This window comes from Leishmania panamensis (genome assembly GCF_000755165.1).
Source record: "Leishmania panamensis strain MHOM/PA/94/PSC-1 chromosome 22 sequence".
Lineage (NCBI taxonomy): Eukaryota > Euglenozoa > Kinetoplastea > Trypanosomatida > Trypanosomatidae > Leishmania > Leishmania panamensis.
The window spans coordinates 243830-253157 of NC_025868.1; the positions used below are offsets into that span (position 1 = coordinate 243830).

Sequence of the window (9328 nt, forward strand, 5' to 3'; positions counted from 1 at the left end):
TGCCCCAGCAAAGAGGGAGGTGGCGGCTCCACTATGTTGTTCGCATGGGCGCGCACAGATACACTCGAACACAGCAACGGCAAGACAGACAGGACGCATACAGAGAGAGAGGGAGAGAGACGGAAATGGTGAAAGAAAGAGACACTAAAACGCAGATATTATCTATGTTACTACCATTGACTATGCCTTCTATGTTCACCGATACAACGGCGATTGCACCCGCGTACGGGTGCCTGCAGTAGGCACGGAGAAGTCACACTCGTCCTCTGCGTCAGCCAATGTCCCCGTCATATCACCAGCATGCCGAGCTGGTACCACATGGAAAGGTCCCTTGGCCTCGAAGATACAACGGCAGATGGAATTGATGCTCTTTGCATCAGCCTGCTGCTGTTGAGGTGCCGATCCTATGACCGCACTGTCTGGCCACCCATCGTCGCAGTGAGGCACCGTCGTAGCTGCGCGATCGAGCTGGGGCCCAAGGTATCGGCTGACGGAGTCCAAGCGGCTTTCACAGCCCTCAGCAGTGCTACAGCGACTACTACCAGCTGAGGACACCATGCCACCCTTCCGACTTCCTAGTGGCACACCGCCATAGAAGAAACACGGCGGGTCCGCCGCACCAGCACCAAGGATGCTGTCTGTGTACTGCATCATTTCGTGGTCAACCGGCCCTCCAGCATTCGCCTTGGTTGCCGCGCCATATGAGTCCCACAAGCTAGCGTCTCCAGTAGTCGTCGCATGGGTGACGCCACACTTCTCCAACGTTGTCATCGACGATATGCTTTGCTCCACGTCACACCCCTGTGGACGGCGGTGCGGCGTGCTGTCGCCACCAAGGAAAGTGTCCTTCTGGATCGCCTGGTTCTTAGGGGTGTGCACAACCCCCTCACTCTCGCCCAGCTCCTCCGTCATACCGCCGCACATGACGAACGCTGCGTTGGCACCAGCGCAGTTCTCTGCAAGCTCAGCAGCGAGAGCATCCGCGTTCGAATTTTCGGGGGCCGCTGCAGCAACGCTTCCGCTCGAGAACGGCGCTGGTGCCGGCGAGGTGCAGGTCGGAAACGGTGGTGGAATAGGGAGGGCATGGCCAAAAGAGGACCCGATTGCGTACGCCATGGCAGGTGTGCCGCGACACGCGAGGCCGTGGTTCAGCTCGTAGATCCTGCGAATCTCAGGCGGACATGGGGAAGGAAGTCGGTGCACACCATTGCACTCGGTGTTGGTCATGCAAGAGCCGCGAATCCAGTTGAGGCACACGTTGCGCGGCACATTCGCGTAAATACAGCTCGTTGTGTTGCGGCACGCGCCGTACCAACGGAGGCACGGGTGCAGCTCCGTGCTAAAGGCCCGATCCTCTGAACATGGGTGGCGCTGCGGCATCGTTGCATCGGCAGTACCGCCCTCCGTCACTGTCGGGTCAGGATGCCCAACCATAGCCGGGGAGTCGTCGCCGTCGCCATCCTCGTCATCTGCTGCCTCCATTGGGAAGATGCAGCGAGCAATGATGTGGTCGTTCACCGCTGCGGCGCTGCTGGGGGTCGCCGCCTCTGCTGCTGGTTGCTTAAGCACGTCTGACTGCTCACGAGGACGGTCGCCGTTGGGCATGTCCACACCCTTCGAGAGAGCATCACTACCCAATCCGTCCTGGCAAGCGTAGTGCTCGCCATTCTTACCCGCGGCGGCGCCTCTTGCTGTCGTTGCCGAGGCAGCTGCTGCACAGCCTTCACAACTCTCCACCACCTCACCGCCGTGCTTGTGGCGAAATGCAAAGAAGAACGCCTTGGAGTGGATGAAGCGCGATGCCTCCCAGTTGCACCTCGCCAACTCCAATAAGACCTGCGTCAGCTCGGCTCTGCTTGCGTGCAGCAACCGCTTCTCCAGAGACACTCCAGACGCGCTACGCGCAAGAGCTGACAAAGCTGGCGTTCCTCCTGCAGTGTCTTGTGCGGATATCGCGGTTGCCGATGCGCTCCCTCGTACTTGGCCTACTGTCATCGCCATTGTCGTTGCAAAGGCAGCTCCCGGCCCTGACGCCCAGGTGGATAGTGGCGTCGCCGTCAGGTGTGACGGCGGAAACGGTCCGCCATGGTCGCCAAACCCATCGATGGGGTACTGCTGGCATGGAAGATGATACTGGTGTGGAGCACATGCGTACGCAGACGGAGAGCTGCTGGCGGTAAATGCTGTCTGGAAGCTAGGTCCGTTGCTGCCAGGGGTTAGAAGAGTCGAAGAGCACTGGTCACGGCCACTGGCGTACGCCGACGAGGACGGCGGCGATGACGCGTAGATGGCACTAAAGTGTCTGCTGACACTCTCCGGCGACGTCAAAGGACCAGTAGAGCTCATCGCAGTATTATGGGCGGCAGTAGCCGACACGCCGCCGCGTCTCCTTCGCTTCCCAGTACTGCACATGGTTACGCTCTGCGATGTGGACAATCCACCCGGAGTGCCAGGTAGCCGCGCCGTGTCAGAAGGCGAGGCGGACTTGGAAAAGGGCCCGGCAGACACGCTTTGGTTGATGATGCGCTCACACGGAGAGAACATCGGCTGCTGGCGGGAAAGAACTTGGGCCGCTGAACACAGTGGCGGCTGGGCGTGCGGAAGCGTGCCCCAAGGTGGTGCATCGCCCGTGATGACGGCGTTCCCAACGCCTGGGAAAGGCAACGGCCCCCCGGCCGCGACGCCTGCCGTGACGAAAGAAACTGCCGGCGTGGCGCCAGCGCCGCCATCGCGGTTGGCAGTCTCGTGGTCGTATGTGAACAGTCCACTGTCACCCCCCATTTGCGGGGCTGCACGTGAGTGGCTGAGCAGCTGAGACTCTTGTCGGGAGTCACCAGTGTTCGTTATGGGCGTTATGTCTTGCAGCTGCAGCATTGGGTTCTCGTCGTCCTGCGCGGTGACCCCAACCATCGAAGCTGCTGCGTGCGGCACATCCGGCAACGACTGCGGTGGTGGCGCAGTGTCATCCACGCGCTGGAAAAAAGGCGATGAAGCGTAGGTGGCTGGGACGGGGTAGGGCGTTGCCGCGGATGTAAGAACACCCCCACTGCTGCTACCACCACTGCAGTTGGGAGTGCCTTCCCCTCTTTGAGTGTGGGGCAGCGCTTGAAACGGCTGCACATGCTTGGGCGCCGGTGCGCTGTCACGAGTCGACCTCCGCTCTACAGTATTTACGGCGGGCTTTGGTGGGTGGCATCCGTTTTGCTGCACGGCAAAAAGGGCGGAGGCGTGACTTGGGCCAGCGGGCGCAGCCGTCACCAACGACCGAGGAAGTGGCACAGACCCGTGATTCAGAGGCTGGTAAGAGGTTAGCATGGCTGAAGCAGGCGCGGTACTCTTCGTCGATGTGTGTGAGGTCACCGACGCAGTGGCTGACGAAGCCGATGCGAGCGCTGGGGCTGCCCCACTGATAGCTCGCTGTGCGCCACGTGACAACGGTGGATGCACCGCAACGGCAAAAGCGCGCGGAGGCGCGACGCCAATGGCAAGCGAGTTGCAGTGATGATTCTGTGAGGCCCTGGTTGCCTCACTGCGTCGCTGCCGCGGTGGCGCGCAGGCGGGGATGGCGACAGTGTTTGCAGCCCAGCTGCCATCAGGCGACAGGGGTCTGTGTGCGAACTGCGACTCGAGTTCCCTTACCGCTGATGATGCAGAGGCAACGCCATGTGACGTATTCTTGAGAAGCGCATCCGCCCACCGCCCTGATGAGCCCATGCTGCTGCTGCTGCCCTCGCCGGCTGCGTCGTCTGGCAGACGCGCATACGACCCTAGTCGCATCGCCGACTCTGTGGAATAGGGTAGACAGGGGAAGCTGTGGCTCATCGGGAAGGAGGGTCAGCACGCTGGTTGCGGAAGGCGGAAATTGTCGGTGGAAGTCGTAGAGAGACAACCAAAAGGGCACTATCACCGGGAGTGCTCGAAGCAGCACACCCGCTAACCGAAAAGCACACTAAGGGAAAAATAAAAGGCGCACCTCTGTCGAAAATCAGAACACAGCTTTAAAGTCTTGAAGAAACACCTCTCGTGAGCGTAAGACTTGGTTCACCGCCTATACGCGTCAATCACTTGACAACCCCTTCGATCAGTGGTGCAGGGGCGAGAAAGAAACAAAAGAATGTGGTGGCGGCGGCTCTATCGCTCTTGATGTAGTCGCTAGTGCTTGGTGCCCCGGTATTACAACTCGCGTGATCCTCGTACGGAGTACGTCTCGAGGCGTACAGGTATCTGTGTGTGTGTGGGTGTGGGTGTATCTGTGCGATGCAAAACCTCTATATGTCTATCCAAGTCTCTGTCTGTGAATTTATAGGCAAGAAGAGAAAAAAGCGTGAAAGGGGTAACAGTGGCGCGCCTCTCTTAGAAAATTTGGCGATGCGCAAACAGTGAGAACGACACCGACGGAAACAGCGATGAAGAGAGACAGAGAGAAATGAGAGAAATGAGAGAAGCGGCTCTGTGTAAAAATGAGTATCAGCGACAAAGTACTCGTCAAAGGAAGCTCAATTGCCAAGTTCCACTACACGCTGCGTGTGTGTGTGGTGGTGGTGGGGGGGGGGGTCCCAAGGTGGAGAAGGTGCTGATGAGCTCTGCTCTTTTGCTTACTAAGTGTTGGGGTGCGGAAGGTGTGAAAGAGAGGGTGAGGGGGTATGGCGTTGAGACGCCTTACAAGACGTCTCTCTCGGAGTTGGTTGGGTGTTGCTGGGTCGCTCTGATGATAAGTTGGGTTCGCCTTCCTTTCTAGGTTGTGCGTGTGTATGGGTGCTTAATTACTCTCGTCCTTTCTGCTCTGTACCTTTGGTGTGTATCTTCGCGGGTAAAATAGGCGACCTGTGCTCGGTGAGAAACGGCAGGTGCGGTGTATGTGTGGGTGTGTGTGGGTGTGGGTGGATGTGTGTGTGTGTGTTCTGTGCGTGAGCGACTTTGTGTATTGTGAAGATGAGTGTTAGAGGGCAGCCCCAGGGGGGAGCAGAGGAAAAGGAGGGAGGGAGTGAACGCATACGAACTGTGGCCGGAGAAACCAGTGAAGTTGACCGAGGAGGAGATGATGAGACGCGCGTCGATACGGGTGGTGGAGAGCCCTTTCTGCGAGAACAAAGCGAAAGCAGGCGAGAGAGCCTTGCGCACCAATGCAGTAGGGCGTCTACGGTCAGGCCCATCCGCCGTGCATCCTCATGACACCCTGGCCTGCTCCTCACGCACCGGGGTGCGCTTCAGCCAACAATGGGACCACAGGAGCTCGATGCGTCGAGGTGGAATGCGACACGAAGAAGAAAAGGGGAGGGCACTGCAGCAGCCACACACTCCTGCGGCGCCGCGACAAAGAAAAAGGCAAAGCGCAGTTGCGCGTGTATTTGTCGCTGCGGCGGCGCCTTCAAGTTTCTGAAGTCGTGGCGAGACCAAAGAGAAGTGCACCTCCCTCCCACTCCTCTTTCCTCGTTGAGACGAGTCCAAGCGTGTGTGTATGTGGGTGCCCTACTCAGCCTTCTTCGCTAGTCTTGCGTGTCGAGTCTTCTTGACGTGCGGTTTGCGTTATGTAGGCCACACCAAGTTTTATACTCACCTCCACCCTTCCCTTCCCCCTCCCCCAAGCGCTGCAGCTCTCTTCGCACTTGCTGCGCACACAGTGGCGCGTACACGCACGCACGCACGCACATATAAAGCAGCAACAGTGAAAAGGGGGGGGAGGTGAGGAAGAGAGAGAAGATGAGGTGAAAGGTGAAGGAAGGCACACACACGTGGTAGTGGTTACCGCACAGAGCAGCCACAGTACCTTCGCTGCACCGCTATAATGTGGAAATCGAAATGGAGCTCACATCCACCCACAACATCCACACATACACACCACAAATGACGCTGTGTGTTGGTTACGAGAAGAACATCCGGAAAAAACTACCCAAATGCGCTGTGAGCACACACTGGCAGGCACGGAACTCATCAGCACGACACCAACGACCCCCTTGGACGGAAGGGAAAAAAAGATGGCGAGGGGGGTAAAGGGGGTAGACATCACTAAAGAGATGCACAGAGTGCGTGCCACGCAGGTGGAGTCGCTAAAATCCATACATCTTTCTTCTCCGGCAGCCCTTCCCCTTCCCTCTCACACTCGTCACTCATTCCCGTGCCCTTCGCGGTAGCGCTGCATCGCCAGTGTCTTCTGCTGGAGTGCATCAATGACCTGGTTCTGCTGCCGCTGCTTCATCATGATTGTCTTCTCTATCTGGTCCATGCTCTCCTTGATCTGCGCCGCACGAGATGTGAAGTACTTTTTTGCGTGCTCCATCGACTGCTCCAGGAAGTAACCGGTGCCGACGTCCACCAGCACCTTGTCACTCTGCACAACGGTGCCGCGTACAAAGAGTGAGGACGTCATGCACACGAGCACCTCCTGCGCCGCTTCTGTGTTGGCCGCGTTCTCCAAAAGGGCACCGTACTGGACAACGACGTCGTGGTTGTCCTGGTAGCGAGTGCGGCCGTTGTAGAGGCCGTCGTAAGCTGCCCCAAGGCTACGCACATCATTGTCCAGCTGCTCCTTGAGGCCTTCGAGCTGCTCAATGGGTAGTTGATAGACGTTGATACTCATTGGGCCAGCCGCACTTGTACCGGGTGTCGTGCGTGAAGGCAAAGAGGTGCGGTGATGAGAGTAGTGAGCGTGTCTGCGTATTGAAATACAGACGATCCGGCTTTTTTGGGGGTGTGTGGGTGATTGTATTGGATGAGAAATACAACTCTTCTGATCGCTTCGCACGCGCAAGAGGCGGTGGTGCTTGCCTCGTGTAGCATGTTTGGAGGAACAGGCAGAGCGTGGCGGAAAGCGATGACGACAGAAAAGAAAAATGGAGAAGGGAGAAGGAAATCGACGCGCTCAGCACCTCCCAGCTTTCAAGCAAGGGGAGAAAGAAGTTACTGCAAGTGGCCCCCTACTATGCGTTGCAGCGTGTGGGAGGGGGGGTCTCCACAGGGAAGGCGGAGAGGCGCAAAGCAAAAAGTTGCACCAGACGCGCATCCGCTGCCACATGACCGCGGCCGTTGGCCTTCGTTCGCCTTTCTCTGCTTTGTTTCGGTTCATATCACGTGTGTGCGCTTGTATGCTCACACAAGGCTGCGTGTGCGGCGCAGCATCACACACACACACACGCACACACAGTAGAGCAGAGTCGACTCATGCAGTCTTTCAGGTCCTCAAAGCGCGAGAGAGTCGACTGCCTCTCCATGGCTCTCGAAAAGACACGGCGTGAGCATCTGGTCATATAACCCGACCTCCACCACCCTCTTTGCCATCTTTGTTGTGTGCTACTCGCCCTCGCAAGTGTTCTTTGACCTCTGCAACACAGCATCAAGCCTAGGCGTGAGTGCAGGACTGAAAAGGAAGACTCCATTGCGTCATTTCGCAGCGGCGTTCTCCGATGATGCCAAGAAACGCTTGAAGTCGTCAAAGGGTGGTGTCGGTAGCTCCTCCCATGCAACCTCAGCCGATTGGTGTATGTTCAGCGACGGCGGCGCGTACTCCTGCAGGTAGTGCGGCTCCATGCCATGCCATTCTTGGTAGGGTAGCCCTGGGACGAGGTCTGGGTACTCGCCGCGAGCATTCGGCACGCTCACACGCCATACTGGGTCGCCTGGCACGAGGTAGAAGAGTACGCACGGTGACGGCGGCGTGTATGGAAGCGTCACATGATCCCATAAACAGGCGCGCAGCATCCTCTCCGTGGCGAGACGCTGGGCTGCGACACCGACAGAAGACTCTGACGAAGGTGAAGGAGCAAAGCCGCAGTAGGGGAAGGTTAAGGGCTACAAGAAGTGCAGTTCCGCCCCCTTTTTTTACATAAATGACTCCCGTGTGTTTCGATTGTGTAGTTGGTCAAGCAGAGCGAGCGAAAGACATGAGGGCACGAAACGGGAGGACTGGGATACGGGGCCGGTGGAGGGAAGACACAACAAGCCGGATACGCTCACACACACACACACCATACAGAAATGTGGTGAAGGCAGAAAGCAAACCCTTGCGCAACGGCATCGTCCTCCTCTCCGTCTTGTGTATGAAGACGGAGAGGAAGACGAAGTGAAAAGAGGGTGGCTGAGACGTGTCGAGGGTAACTGCGTGAGTCTCCTCCTCGTCCACGACACCTTTGGTCAGTACTCCTGTCGTTCAGCTAATCACCACCGCTGCCCCCCACCTGAAGTAAGCAGATTGAAAAATAAAAGCTGTACTGAACGAAAGGGGACGTCGAGGCCATAAAGTACCCAGCATGCACGGAAACCCTTCCCTACTTACCCCTTCAGTCCACTCGCCACCTCGACCAGTGTCCTCACATAAAGCCGTGTGGTGGTGTTCCGTGTTGAGAGTGCGCTGCGCACATGTCCCTCTCCCGTCGGCCGCAGAGCACGTGTGCAACGCGCGAAAAGAAAACAACTTCGACTTCAGGCGACCCATCAAAGTCGTTTCTTCGAAATGGAGAGAAAACCAAAACGAATGAAACCCGCAGATCCGTCAGAGTGGAATACGCTGCGACCGCCCTTCATCTCTCGCTCCCTCCCCCCTCCCTACGCTGGGTACCACATACCCCTTGACCTCATCCATCCGCACATCAAGGCGAAGAACGGGAGAGAGCAGCACCGCAGACATCGCGGAAAAAAAACGGCAGTAACGCCATTTAAGTTTCTCAGGCATGTCCGCTTTTGGCCACGCAGATGTGCAACGCCACTCTGCCCCCGGCCTCTGACGGGTCCATCGCGTGGTGCGACAGAGCCATAGGGCACGCACTGCAGCAACACCCACTCAGCCATCGGAGCACGGCATCCTCCTCAACCTCGGCCCACCTCCCGCTCCGCGGGTCACTACGTGATGCGCCCTCCCCCCTAGAGTGGCTCAGGCTCCCCACCAGCAGGCAGCGAGGGCTGGATGGGATACGTTCGAGTCACGTCAACACTTCACCTACCACATGAATGGCACAGACCTGTTTGCTGTAACAGGTCGCTCCGACGCAACGCTCTGACGTCCCTCTACGCCGTAGGTCCCTGACCCTGTCGCCACCAGGGGTGGTCCCGCATTGGCAGGGATAGAGGAGCTGCCGGGCTACCCCGCACAGAGAGAGCAGAGCGCTGGACCCCGGGGAGCCGCGCACCGAGGGGCCCCTCTCCCCCCACCCACACTACTGCGGGGCGGGCGCAGCGCAAAGACAATAAAAGACCAGAGAAGAAAACGCCCCCGATGCGTCTCTCACAGTCGGGCCGAAAAAACAAAAAGGCCACGCAGACGTCGCCGCTAGCGGCACGCCAGGCCGCACGAACGATAGGCACGAGACCGCCTTCCCTGTTCGCGTGACCTTCGCTT

The 9328-nt window shown here is 58.2% G+C and overlaps 3 protein-coding genes across 3 annotated transcripts, besides 1 other annotated feature; all 3 read right to left on the reverse strand.

Moving 5' to 3' along the window:
* Positions 1–195: 195 nt before the first annotated feature.
* LPMP_220620 (glucoamylase-like protein) lies at positions 196–3822 on the reverse strand (the record flags this gene model as incomplete). Its single annotated transcript, XM_010700761.1, has 1 exon — positions 196–3822. One exon carries the CDS (start codon positions 3820–3822, stop codon positions 196–198), a length of 3627 nt encoding a protein of 1208 aa, XP_010699063.1.
* Positions 3823–6103: 2281 nt separating this feature from the next.
* LPMP_220630 (prefoldin 5-like protein) lies at positions 6104–6577 on the reverse strand (the record flags this gene model as incomplete). Its single annotated transcript, XM_010700762.1, has 1 exon — positions 6104–6577. One exon carries the CDS (start codon positions 6575–6577, stop codon positions 6104–6106), a length of 474 nt encoding a protein of 157 aa, XP_010699064.1.
* Positions 6578–7377: 800 nt separating this feature from the next.
* On the reverse strand, positions 7378–7695 carry LPMP_220640 (hypothetical protein; the record flags this gene model as incomplete). The annotated part of the gene is made up of 1 exon (XM_010700763.1): positions 7378–7695. One exon carries the CDS (start codon positions 7693–7695, stop codon positions 7378–7380), a length of 318 nt encoding a protein of 105 aa, XP_010699065.1.
* Positions 7696–8654: 959 nt separating this feature from the next.
* Positions 8655–9132: a repeat region.
* Positions 9133–9328: the final 196 nt, after the last annotated feature.